This window comes from Amorphotheca resinae, assembly GCF_003019875.1.
Source record: "Amorphotheca resinae ATCC 22711 unplaced genomic scaffold M430scaffold_1, whole genome shotgun sequence".
Classification (NCBI taxonomy): domain Eukaryota; kingdom Fungi; phylum Ascomycota; class Leotiomycetes; order Helotiales; family Amorphothecaceae; genus Amorphotheca; species Amorphotheca resinae.
In genome coordinates this window covers 4022255-4034791 of record NW_020194471.1, presented here as the reverse complement: position 1 = coordinate 4034791, position 12537 = coordinate 4022255, and the positions used below count along the sequence as shown (strand labels likewise).

Here is a 12537-nt window from a genome sequence, read left to right as displayed (position 1 = left end):
GACAAGGTATCGGGACCAAAAGTGTAGATGGGTAGACGGTCGCCCCATTGAGGCGGTCTGTCGCCCACAGCCGCCTTAGACTCGATCAACTCCAACCGGGGACACGAGAGCTTGAGCGAGTCGTTGAAGTGCTGTGTGTCAAACATGAAATCCATATCCGCCCGGATCCAGTTCTGCACAATGATGCGGGGCAAGGTGAGTTTAGTTGCTCCCGCCTCAATCGCATATCGAACACAAGTAAGGATGGAGTTTCGAACTTGGGCGAGATTACCGGCAGCATTGTCGCATGTGAACACCAGACTGTCGTTCCAGTGTGACCGGGCGCACACATCTCGAATGGCCTGTGAATTGACGGGGCCGTATTCAATGGTCGAAGGCAGAGATTCTACGGGTCTGTCTTCCCAGGCTGCCGCCACAAGTAGTTCTTCTTGGCTCTGCGGTGTATTCGCATATGTATTCCATGGGATGTGTTTTGGGAAGATGTAGGGTCGATTGAAGGCTACCCAGAGCCAGAGAGCTGCGAGGACGAATCCTGCGAGCGCAGTATATCTGCGACTGAGTGCTTCTGGGAGAGCCATGATTCCTGTGGCATTCGCATCGGTAGTAAAGCAATCCGACTGCCAGGAACGAGGACAGAGAGGGTAGACGGGTAGATGTAGGAGAGATGGAGGTGGATTGGAGAGGCTGAGCTTATGAAGAGCAGTTCAAACAAGGCAAAGCGAGACCCCTGGGCTTAGCGAAACCCCTGTCACACCGATACGAGATAAAGCTTCGGCTTATTCTGGCCTTAGATATCAGGCCGCCAAGGAAACTGTCGGATTCAGCCATAAGCTGTGATATTCTCTCCCCTGGTAATTATGAAGAGCATCTTAAGCTTTGATTCAACCTGGGTAATCAACCCTTCAGATCCCATTTCTCAATTATATATGTCAAGCCCGTCATAGATAAGAGAGAGTATTCCGTACATTCCACGCATCCGTCTATCCAATTAAGATGACAAGAACCCATTTGCGCCTCCCGATATGCTCCATATACAGATATCATACCAAGAAAACACCCGGATCCAAAAGAAAAATGAAAAAAAGAGAAATAGAAATCAAGCCCAAGCGCCCACCAACGACATCAAAGAGGCCCCGCCAATAACTGCAGCGAAAGCTTCCCATCTCCTCCTTCCCTTCAGAATCCCATAACTTTTATCGCTCAGGAAATCCTCTGCTAGCAATTGGACCAGGCCTGCAAAGAGCAGCAATCCGCTTGAAATCCCGTTCATGAATCCGACCATCAGCAGCCCCGCCGCCGACTGCGGATCGTACAGCTTATGCACGATTAGTCCAATTGCTTGGCCGATAGGTGTCGTAGTCCCATATGCGAGGACCATAAGCCAGGGGCGCGGGGAGTGCGGGGGAAAGTTTATAGCTGCGATGCGGGAACCGAGAGCGAGGCCTTCGAAGGATTGGTGGAAGGAGATGGCAACCAGGAACACGACAAACGGGGGCCCGGTGGCTACTGAGACAGCCATGCCAATGAATACTGAGTGGAATAAGATGCCGGCTTCGAGGAGGAGACATTGAAGCATTTGTTTCCTACGTTCCTCCTCAGGGGAGAGCACGGATCTGTTGCGGGGTATGGAGTTTTCGATATCGGTATTTGAGCTCGTAGAAGCCTCACCGGTTGGGTCGAGTTCATCGAGATCGAGGTCGAAGTCATCGTCATCGTCATTTTCGTCGCGGTATTTCGAAGCTTCCCCGTCGGCTTCGGGGGTAGAAACTGGTAGTGGTGAAACTCCTGCAACCAGCCCTTCCGAAGCATCTATGTCTTCCAATGCAACGTTCTGTGAGCGGTGCTGCAGTCCCAGCTTTCCTAACTTCCCCCTGCCTTTGTTCCGCTGTGGTTCTGCAGAGCCATTTTGATAAGTGTCTTCCTGCTCTCCTTCTGGAATTGCGTCCCACGAATGTGAATGAGAATGCCCCGCGCCCCTCGTCGTCAGAAACATCTCAAGACCAACCACAACCAACGCGGCGAACATTGCAACCAGTCCCGCTAGAGGGTGAAAGCCCTCGCTGAAGAAATATGGCAGACATGGGTCTGTTAGTGATATGAATGCTGTCGGGAGGAGATGGACGAAAGCTGTTGCAATCAGAACGCCTGTGCCGAAATGTTGCGAGAGGAAGATGAATTTGCCAGCTTTAGTATTCTGAGAGGCTCGCCGGGATATCAGAGGAAATCCACAAGCTGATACATAACACGTCATTAGCTCTTGGACACCGCTAGCAGAGTGGAAAGCGCACCAACTATGCTCAGAACCAAGATGAGCACAAGTGCAAAGACGTGCGCTGCAGTATTGTAGCTTCCCTTATTCCCCGATCCGCACTGGGGTCTGGTCGCGCCTTTATCCCTCCGTGCCAGTTCCGCTCGCAGGAATTCCGTCGATACGCTGGACCACGAGGGAGCTGTGCCGTGTTAATAAGGGTGTCCCAGTGGGAAAGGGGGGTGATTATGCGAACCTGCGCTCGAGGCATGGCTGTTAATCATGTTGTCGTCCAGGTTATATTTCGAGAGATCCGCGGTATCATGGTGCAATGCCTCAAGAGCATGAGTTCCCAAAAACGGATTCAATTGGAGGATTGTGAATTTGAGAGGAAGACAACGACCTGTGCTTCACCATCCATGGCTGTTACGGCACCTCCCGCTATCCGAGGGCCTATCCGAGGGCATATGTGCTATTTTGCGCGTGTGGCGCTGTGGCTTGGTATGGTTATGTAAGCGCATAGCCCGTGCTCCCGATGCAAACTGCGATTGAGTGCATGAGAGAGCGAGTTAAAGACTTCCAGGGTTGATAAGTGGGATAAGTGAGTTGAATTGAGTTGAATAGAGCGGAAAGGTGAAGGCATTTTGTTATCAAAAGCGGCGAAGGCATCGATCCTTGCCCAATATGAATCGGTTCCAAGAGCCCTAAACTGAACCTATATTTCGACCCCTTTCCTCTCCCCTATAGTTAGAAATACCTTTTCATTCATTCTCATTTTTTTGTCTTTCTCTTAAGAACAGGTATATCTGTGGATTCAATAGTCGTGCTATCTAAGAACCCCTAATAAGTGGCAATAGTATAGTCGTCTTTCAGCTATTTCTAGCTAGACTTCTTACACAATGCCGTGCTCCAGTAGATGTTGTACCATACCTACAGTAGCCATACTCAGCTCTCTCTTATGTACCCCTCCCTCCACTAACCTTCCCCTTCTCCCCACCCCGGAACGGTAAAGGTGGGGGAACATATTCAACGCAGCTGTGTGTGTAGAGAATACTTGGATCTTGGCATCATAGATACATTCTGAATGCAAGCAAGTCCTTTCTCCTACATGGGTATTTGCAGCTCGCATCCGTCCAAAACATAGAAACCCGCTATCTGTACCTGCCTTAAATCATTCGCTTGGCCCCTCTCTCCACTCACTCCCATTTGCCACGCCGTCAACATGCGCACTAGGAAGCACTGCGTCCGCATCCTCCTCCTCGTCTTCCAGAGCACCCGCAAGCTCATCGGGGTCTCTCATCTTCGCATCATCATCCCCTTCCTGTGCCGTATCAATCACACCTTCCTCTTGACCTAGATACCTGTCCGCGCTCTCGCCCTCTAAAACACCGTCATCCGCACTGACGCTAATACCTCTATTTCCCCACCTGGAGCCTCCTGTCCGCCCTGGTGCCGGCCGTCCATTGTTTGCCAGCGCTGGGCTAGATTCCTCGTCATCCACATTACCCACTACTCTCTTACTCCCAAAGATACGCCTTAGCAACCAGCCATTCCTCAAATCATCTTGATCCACTAGACCTCCGTGCCTGAGCTTAACTCTCTGTCTACTGTAATAGACCCACGCAAAATCGATATAGAAGGCGGTCTGTAAGATGCCGAACACGACGGAAATTGGGTCGGGCTTGCGGTCATTGATGTCGACTTCGCGCCATATCCAATTCAGGATATAAAATGCGCGATAAGAGCCGAGCGTCAAGAGGTAGTAACTATCAATCACGGTGGGAACGGTTGTCTGACGGAGGAGAAGCAACTGAGGTAGGACGCAAACAGATTCGAGAATTATGGAGAAAATCCAGGATACCTATTCCGTCGAATGACCACGTTAGTTTCTGATATTCTGGGTATGATGTAGGTGAGGAATGAGGAGAACGTACCTCGACAAACCCATATTGGCTCTTGTCTCTGGCGACCAGCATGAGAAACGGGGCTCCCACCGCGGATACCGTAAGGCATATGCCACCCAGCTTCCAAGCCTTCTCTCGCTCTCTCGTACGCGCATAGACGCGCAACATCAAGAAAATAATATAGAGCGACGATAAGATATAGAAAGCCTTGAGAACAGTGTTCCAGAGGGATAGCGTGAAGTAGGCAAAGAAGTCAAGATAGCGCGAGATGAAGACGAGGCAGTAGAAGGCTTGCGTTATGAGAGAAATGCCTTCGGCAGAGGAGTTGGAGTGGATGGCCCATATTAGGATACATTTGGAGAGGGTGTGCGAGACGTCGCCTAGGATGCGGAATATCTGGCAGGGAGTGTTAAATAAAGGTTTGGGAAAGCGGGAGGGGGGGTATAGATGCGTACGTTCATAGACATTTTGTGGTGTTGTGGAAACCAGTCCAAAAAGAAGAGGTACGTTGGGTATTTGCTGGATGGTATAGCTGCAGCTGTTGAATCGAAGCTGGTTACGCGGCTTGGGGCAAGCTCTCTGGGACCATCGCAGTCAGATTCCTGCTATTCAACTCTGAGGCTTAAAAACGGTATCGCAGAGTAGTAATCAAATTCGGATTATCCTCTAAGAGTTCGTGGTAGATGTTGTTGGTATCGAAGGTTGGGGGTGGTCGATTACCTTACCTGAGTTGAAGCTCCAGGTGGCTTCTATCAGTCGGCCGCGTCACATGTCGCTTGTGGCTGGGCTTCTTCTTAGCTTCTTGGCTTGTGGTTGGTCAAACCTTATTTAGTTATTTATAGCTCCGGCGATCTTCCGTCACCTTTACGGAGTACAACTAGCTATCTTGGTATCAGACGAACATCCATGAAATACCTTGCTTGCACTCAAGACCCTCAGAAGATACAGTTACCGCTGGAGAGGATAAGGGTTGACGATTGGTATTTTCAAGAGCCATTCTTGCTCGCTGCGGCCCGGCGTTAAACCTAGGTTATACCAGAAAGCCATTCGTAAGGTATGCTATCATTGCTATGCGCCGGTGGGTATCAATCCCCGGTAACCCTTCTCTTGTATAAACATCATCTCTTCTCCGTTATTTCCCATGCAGCCCTTAGAACAGCTACTCCCCCGCCTTGGGTTTCCACAGTCCGTCCTCTACCCCGGTCATTGAGGTCGCCCCATCCAATTACTGTAGCATCCGATCCAGTAACTCCCTTCTCCAATCTGGCATTTCTACCGTGCGTCCTGGGTGTCTTCCAGTGAGATGGAATGCCCAGGTGTCGGTAATCTATCGCATGCTGCGGCAACTCCACCTCGGCCTCAAAGCCTTCTATGTCTACATCTTTTGGCGCACCCCACCACATCCCAAACCGCCCCTCCTCATCCCTGGTCATAAGCGCAGCCTTTGCATTATGCCGAATCCAGGCTGTGTACTGAAGGCAGGAAGCATCATGCCACCTTTTATCATCTTCGAAATCCTCCTCGACGAATTGTACAGTGGGAAGTACTAAATACTGGGGTAAACGAGCACAGAATAGCGTGAAATGGTGGAAGAAAATTCCCTTGAAGGTTTGTCCGTCCTGAGAGCAGTATCCAGGTGCGTCGCATGCTTCTTCCATAATTCCAGATCGTCCTAGTCCGTACCATTTCCCGGACCCTAATCTCTCGTGTAGCTCTATGGGGGTATTGTGCCATAAATCCCACCCTGTGGCTCGTATCACGTGTTGGACAAGGTTGTGTCCATCTTCCAGGTAACTCCTTGCGCCTGTAGCTTCGTATAATCCACGTAGGCCGGAGAGCAAAACACCTTGGTTGTACGTATATACCATTTCGTTCCTGTCGTCGCAAAGCATTTTGCGCGTGCTGTTCTTGGGTCGTTCAGGTGACCATGCAGAAACATGGAAACCATCAATAAATAGTCCTTTAGCATCGGTCATATTGCTGCCCTTCAACCATTTATACGCTTCAATTGCGGCAGCCAGGTATTTGGGGTCATGGGGTTTTCCGGGCTGTGCGCCGTCGACGGAGTGGGGTGGTAAGCCGAAAGGGGAGGTATTCTCGTCTCCAGGGAAGTAGAGGTACATCGATATGCTTGCGGCTATAAATAACTCATTTGTGATGGCATTTTTGTAGGGCACGAGATAAGGGCTCCAGATCATGCCCCCGTTGCAGAGCAGTGTATCCCAGCCTTGACTTGCCATGTCCCAGAATATGCGTGCCCGGTGGGCGAATGCGGGGATATATTGGATTCCGTACCAACCTCCTTCCTCTACGGAGGAGGATGAATTGTAATGTAGGGCTGAGTGAGTATCGATGAATTTTATGGTCTCCAACCATCCGAGCACTACCCAGAGCATGTCATCGTATGCCTCCTGCCGTAATGCGAACGCATCCTGCCCAAAATAGCTGCCAATTAATTGAGAGAAGTATCTGTTGATCAAGTTTTCGTTGTCTTTCGAAGATTGGAGGCTCGAGTAAGACGTGGAAAGGGTCGTTAGGGCCGCGGAAAGGTGTGTCCCGGTCACAGCTGAGGTCCAATCTATGGCTGTTGGCCACATGCCTTCCCATATTGCAAAGTAGTCTCGCTGTAACACGTCCAGCGCATTGAGAAAGTCGGGGAGGATTGGATGTCTGCTGCTGTCGGGGAGAGGTTTCTGTTCGTGAGAGACGGCGCGCTCAGGGAAAGGTGGACTCTGTTCCTGCAGTATCAGGTGTCCAGATGAGCCAATTGCAAAGAAGAGGCCGTAAAATATATAACAGAGGAAAATGATGGTTCGCCGCGGTCGTCTATCCGTCGCAATCGCATGGGGAAGCATGATGGGCCGGGGTGGGCCAAGAGCCGGAAACGGAGAAGGCAAAGAGGCAGAAAGGACCATTCATGGAGCGAAGAACGAAGACATGGACCTGAGACTTCGGGGATAGTTGAGAAGTCCAAAGGAGTCCCAGACCATGGTGGAGAGGGGCAGTTAGAGGAGAGAAAGGAGGAGACGAGGAAATGGAGACGACGACGTCGTCTCGAGGAGAGGGGGTCTATCACTGTAACATTACCACATCTAGTTTAGCTCAATTGCGGGGCTGGTCCTTAGCGGCACCCGGCCCCACGGCGGGGTCCTGTATATTTCGCTTACCGTACGGAGTAAGAGTCTGATTTCACCTCTTCTTTTCTTCCCTCCAGGGCAGATTTGAAGCTGCAGTATTCTTATCATCAAACCAAAGCATATGGCTCTTGATAGAGAGCGTCTATGCAATATTTGAACTACATATCCCGTCAATCATCACTCAAAAGTCTGAGGTGTCAAGGACTGGAGATTCTTCCCCGCGCCCATCTAAACCGTGATCCGAGGTTGCAAATCCCTGAAGTTTTCTCCGTCACTGCTTTATAATCTCTAGGATCATGCTTTTTTGGTCATATATGGCTTGTACATAGCCTTTGGATCAAACATTACTGCTTTGTGTCCATTATTTACAAGTGTCAATGTCGTTTCCTTTGGAAGTGATAGGAAAGACAAAGCTATTTCAATTAGTAACTCTCTTCGCAAGGAGTTGGGCCATAAAACACACATTTTGGCAGTAGATGGGATCTTGAACTTCTTCTCTTTGTGTGTCTCTGGGTCAGCCAGATACATTGCCTGGAAATGGACTCGGCTGGCAGGCAATAGCCGCGCGAATGGCGTCGTCAACGAGTGTTGGAGGGGGTGTCTGCTTCATTCCTGTTATGTATCTCGTATTGTTCTCTGCGAAGCGGTATCGTTCGTCTTATCAATTTGAGATCTGGCAGCTACAGTTGCACTCCTGCAAATGGGAGCTAAACCAAACGTGCAAGACCGAGAAGGAATCTTCCCCCTCTTTTGGGCTCTGTTCAATGGGGATGTCGCTCTCGTCGCAACGCTAATCGAGCACGGTGCAGATCCCATCGTGTTCGACAGTGACGGTTGCAGTGCCCTGCACTACGCGGCTATCAATGGCTACACGACGGCTTTAAGCTCCCTGATCTCTCTCAAAGCCGACGTCAATACCCAAGATACAGAAGGTTGCGCTCCTGTTTTTTATGCAGTGCTTACAAGTCATCCCGAAGCTGTTGAAATCCTCCTGTTGAATGGCCGAGATCTTGTCAAGCAACAGCCTGAAAGTCAAGTTTGATCATGAATTTCTTTACTTCTTGTGAGAGTTATGGAAGGCTGTCATCTATTTTGGGAAAATGGAATTTGGAATTACCATCTATCCGTTGGCTAGTTAAGCTGTAGCAGAGCGTTGACATCTCTTTTCATAACCTGACTTTATCGCTCTCGAACGGATCATTAGTTATGCATCCCTAGAAATATAAATATCGTGTAGCTATCAATAATGTCTTAACAGGACTCAATACGAAATGGTACTTAGAGCCCACAATTGCACAGATTTCATCGGACTTGTTGAGCGCAACCTTAGATCTTAAGGGGCTAAGATCATATGTGCAGGAAGATGTTCACTTGACATGCCATCCCCCGAACCAAATGCAACAAGCTCGATCAAGCCAACGCCCCCTTCAACACTTTCCACATCCATCCCCATCCACCAAAGAGCGCCGTCGCACCCGTCGCCACAATAATCGGGCCATACTGGGAATTATACCCCGAGCTGCCGCTCATGCTCCAAGCGCCCTTCAACAAGCCGCCACTCACCGGGCCACCCACCACAAAGCCCACGCCTCTCCCCCCTAGCAGGAGTCCCATGACAAGTCCCGTATCCACATTACTATTCTCCCTGCGCATCTCATGCAGGACGCCAGGGTACGTACTGCTGAAACCGCCGGCGAAGAAGCCGTACAGGACAGCGAAGGTAGCTAGGAGCGCGACGTTGGAGCTGAGGCCCCAGAAGAGGAAGACTGCGAGAGTGGAGCCGAGCGAGGAGATGAGGATCACGTTCGTGGGCGCCAGATGGTCATTCAGCAGGCCGGTGATGAAGGAACCGGGGACGGACGCTAGCGAGACGACGGCAATGAGAAGGGCGCCTGTGATGGAAGGGAGGCCCAATGTATGCGCGTAAGAGGAGAGGTAGGTGGTTGGCAGGAGATAGCCTAGGCTCTGGATGATATTCCCGGTCTGCAGCATCCAGAAGGACGTGAGTTTCAAGAAGCCCCACGAGAGAGGCCGGCGCGAAGTAGTGGCGGAGATCGGGATGCGCGGTTTGAGAGCGAAGAGGAGAGGCGCGGTGAGAATGACGAGGGAGACTGCCCAGGCTTGCAGCGTCGTGCGAGGGCCGAAGCGGGAAAGGAGGGAGGACATGATGAAGGGGAAGACGCAACCAGCGAGAGATTTGCCGGCCCAGATCGTGCCATAAGCCATACCTTTGCGGGCGATGAACCATTCATCAAGATATAAAGTGGTGGGAGAGAAGAGGAGGCCGCTGCCAATGGCACAGAGGACGCCTTGAGAGGCGATGAGTTGCCAGACCTTGGTGGCGAAACTGGACATGATCAGGGAGGAGACAGCCATTACCAGTCCAACTGGTCCACAGTATGGACGGAGTCTTGGGTACCGGGTTAACAAGGTGAAGGTAAGTGGCATCATGAGATACATTACTCCGTTCAACGTAGTTCCCACGGTTGCGATGGAACCGGGAGAGACTGAGATGAACGGTGAGGAGGGGGAGGTAGTGTAGTATTCTTGGAAGACACCAAATGAGAGGGAATATCCTATATTTTCATGAGACTATGAGATAGATAATTCCAGGTTTATTGCGTACCCCAGACGGGTGCTTGGATGACCGTACACCCTAGGAGGACGAGGTAGGCGTCTCTCCCATGGTCGGTTGGAGGGAGAGAAGGTATCTCAATCTCAGCAGTTGGTTCGCTGTCTGCGGCAACGATATCAATTTCATTTTGTGCGGTTGAATTATGGCTGCGTATACTCTGCAGCTCAACACCACTTCGTGATGCCATTATGCGTTATTGTAAAGGTTACTGAACAACCAAAGAATAAGAAGTTTCTAGTAGTTTTAATGAATGTAGATTTGTGTTGAAGATATGGGACAAGAACCCCATTTATGAAATTCCAGCTCGTCATGCGCCGGCAGAACGCTTGTGGCTTGAATTGCAACTATTCAGGGTTTGTCGTCGTGCAGCCAATGAACTCCGCGAGTACTTGGCCGACTCCGCCGCAGCCTTGAGCATCGACAACGAAAGAGGAAACTCGGAGCAAGACTGATAAGTTGGTACGGCAAAGGAAGATCGCAGGACTTAGAACAAAGAGAGGAAAGAAAGAGAATGAAAGAAAAATATAAATGAGCGCTCCAGGTGAGCGAGCCGATAACCTCCTCCGCACGCCGCCTCTCTCCTTCGCAACTGGAATCGAGAAAGGGGTAATAGGAATCGTTTCCCGGGGACATAGGATGCGCCTATCCCTTCAATTCCTGGTAAGAAAGGGACAAGGTAAGAGGCCTTAAGAAGTTCGACATCTTAAGATCGCTTTCTTGACTTGCACGCCACGTAAGTTACGAGGCACCTACTCTGAAGATTAGCTCTCACGTATATCTAGGTTGTCATTTAGAGAGTTCAGGGACGAGCCGTAAGAGAACCGCCCTCGCCCTCTCGAATCTGAATCTGTTAAAGACTATGTCGTCTATGAGAACGCGCGCCGCCCCTTCACGGCTGAAGGACTTCTTCCGCTTCTATAACCTATAGAGCATAGGACATCTTAAAGAGCACCCTGCTACAAAGAATAACCAAATATACTGGTTGCTTCTGACGAGTTGCAGTGCCTTGGCGTTTGGAAGACGCTGCCCTGAATCCTACCTTTGTTAATGTTGGGTACCTTAGACCCCGCAAATATACACCCTCCAATATTCTCACATCAGAGCAAACCAACGACCAAAAAAAAACATGTCGATTGTTGAAAGCAATTCTGGCGGTAGTCGACATGGAGGAGAGGAAAGCAGCGATGGATTTATAGTCCAGGTCTGCCTAAGGCGGCGCTCCCCGAGCGCTTAGAGCGGCGCGCTCACACGGCTTTGGCCTCGCACACCTCCAGTTTGGATTTCAACTGTCCGTGGCGCCTCCACACCACATCTTCCCCACGTACTCCACCACACCTCCAATACCGCAATCATGGCTGACGATAATACAATGGATATCGACGTGGAGCCCGTCGCCTCTGCGCCAAAGAGCACCACTAGCATGACGACGCACAGCAACGCGACCGCGGTGCGCTCAATTGAAGGCTGGATCATAATCGTCACAAACGTGCACGAGGAGGCTTCAGAGGAAGATCTAAACGACAAGTTTGCCGATTTTGGGGAGATTAAGAACTTGCACCTGAATCTGGATCGGCGTACTGGTTATGTGAAGGCATGTCTTCCTCCACACTCTTGCCCCCTTACCCTCTTACTTTCTCTACGCGATGCGGTTTCGACGAATGTCCTGAGGTCTGGGATGGATAAGTCGCTGACCGTCTGGATAATAGGGCTATGCGCTGATTGAATACCCCACGCTGGACGAGGCGCGCGCCGCGATCGATGGGGCGCACAACACAAAGCTGCTCGACCAGACCATTGAGGTGGATTTCGCGTTCGTGAGGCCGCCACCTGGGAAAGGGGCACGTGGAGGTCGCGCACCGCAGAAGGGAAGGGCCAGGAGTCGGAGTCGTAGTCCGGGAGGGGCTCGCAGTCCGAGGGATGATGTTATTGAATGAGGACTCGAGGAGGTTTCGTTACATCCACAAAAAAAGGGTGATGGGAAGATCATAATAACGCGCTGAGGATTTGGATGGGCATGTTTGCCGGGGAGAATGGGAGAAAGATACCTGTCAGTCAGAATAGAGCGCGACAGAAGAAAAGGCCGATGTGTCCATAGAGAGACATATCGGCGTGTGTTACTTGGCTATTATGGTAAGTCATTCCAACCTCCAAGTTCCAAGTATACCTAAGAGGTTTGGACCGCTGACCATCAGATACAGAGCCTGGACATCAATCAGAATGACACATGCTTTTCTACTTTCGAATTCAATGGCCATTGACCGGCCAAGCTCCCATGAATCAGCCCACGATATTATACTCTACGCTTGAGTATGCATCGCCTTCTTCGTAGCTAACCCTAATTTTAAGTTCTATTAATGTAGGATGAAGGTTGCCATGGATGGCGATACGAAGGTGTGGTTTTATGGTAGTACAATACTGCGATGTCCAACTAGGAGAGACGATTTGCAAGGCGATACTTAAGTCTGAGTTGGGGGATGTTTTACTTACACTTCAGGAGTCTGAAATTGTTGTAAATTCTCGAAATCCACCCATTGAGCTTATCCTTTGGATGTGTTATGATTTGACTGGGCTTGAAGACTTAGATTCCTAGGAAATTAACCCCCCCCCCNCTCT

At 50.4% G+C, this 12537-nt stretch overlaps 6 protein-coding genes across 6 annotated transcripts; 2 read left to right on the top strand and 4 right to left on the bottom strand.

Annotated features, from left to right (window-relative positions):
• Window positions 1-851: 851 nt before the first annotated feature.
• M430DRAFT_132939 (hypothetical protein) lies at window positions 852-2672 on the bottom strand. Its single transcript, XM_024862274.1, has 3 exons — window positions 2505-2672; window positions 2289-2450; window positions 852-2232 (listed from the first exon to the last, which is right to left on the bottom strand). The coding sequence occupies exons 1-3, from the start codon at window positions 2530-2532 to the stop codon at window positions 1097-1099; spliced, it is 1326 nt and encodes a 441-aa protein (XP_024725978.1). The 5' UTR covers window positions 2533-2672; the 3' UTR covers window positions 852-1096.
• Window positions 2673-3031: 359 nt separating this feature from the next.
• On the bottom strand, window positions 3032-4867 carry M430DRAFT_63574 (hypothetical protein). The gene is made up of 3 exons (XM_024869063.1): window positions 4608-4867; window positions 4183-4548; window positions 3032-4109 (listed from the first exon to the last, which is right to left on the bottom strand). Exons 1-3 carry the CDS (start codon window positions 4617-4619, stop codon window positions 3420-3422), a joined length of 1068 nt encoding a protein of 355 aa, XP_024725977.1. The 5' UTR covers window positions 4620-4867; the 3' UTR covers window positions 3032-3419.
• Window positions 4868-5282: 415 nt separating this feature from the next.
• M430DRAFT_89551 (glycoside hydrolase family 76 protein) lies at window positions 5283-6815 on the bottom strand (the record flags this gene model as incomplete). Its single annotated transcript, XM_024869654.1, has 1 exon — window positions 5283-6815. A coding segment is annotated over one exon (1533 nt), but the record flags the coding sequence as incomplete, so codon positions are not given.
• A 1165-nt stretch (window positions 6816-7980) lies between these two features.
• Window positions 7981-8331, top strand: M430DRAFT_91823 (hypothetical protein; the record flags this gene model as incomplete). The annotated part of the gene is made up of 1 exon (XM_024869682.1): window positions 7981-8331. A coding segment is annotated over one exon (351 nt), but the record flags the coding sequence as incomplete, so codon positions are not given.
• A 368-nt stretch (window positions 8332-8699) lies between these two features.
• Window positions 8700-10111, bottom strand: M430DRAFT_47456 (hypothetical protein; the record flags this gene model as incomplete). Its single annotated transcript, XM_024867931.1, has 3 exons — window positions 8700-9865; window positions 9916-10026; window positions 10081-10111. The coding sequence occupies 3 exons, from the start codon at window positions 10109-10111 to the stop codon at window positions 8700-8702; spliced, it is 1308 nt and encodes a 435-aa protein (XP_024725974.1).
• A 1140-nt stretch (window positions 10112-11251) lies between these two features.
• Window positions 11252-11858, top strand: M430DRAFT_63572 (hypothetical protein; the record flags this gene model as incomplete). The annotated part of the gene is made up of 2 exons (XM_024869062.1): window positions 11252-11515; window positions 11631-11858. Exons 1-2 carry the CDS (start codon window positions 11276-11278, stop codon window positions 11856-11858), a joined length of 468 nt encoding a protein of 155 aa, XP_024725973.1. The 5' UTR covers window positions 11252-11275.
• Window positions 11859-12537: the final 679 nt, after the last annotated feature.

Excerpts from the sequence above, each read along its gene's own strand:
- M430DRAFT_132939 (XM_024862274.1), bottom strand. The coding sequence starts at position 2,532 with ATGATTAACAGCCATGCCTCGAGCGCAG. Across the intron at positions 2,451-2,504 it reads CAGCCATGCCTCGAGCGCAG|CTCCCTCGTGGTCCAGCGTA; the intron begins GTTCGCATAATC and ends AACACGGCACAG. Across the intron at positions 2,233-2,288 it reads CTTGGTTCTGAGCATAGTTG|CTTGTGGATTTCCTCTGATA; the intron begins GTGCGCTTTCCA and ends GTTATGTATCAG.
- M430DRAFT_63574 (XM_024869063.1), bottom strand. Across the intron at positions 4,110-4,182 it reads GCCAATATGGGTTTGTCGAG|GTATCCTGGATTTTCTCCAT; the intron begins GTACGTTCTCCT and ends TCGACGGAATAG.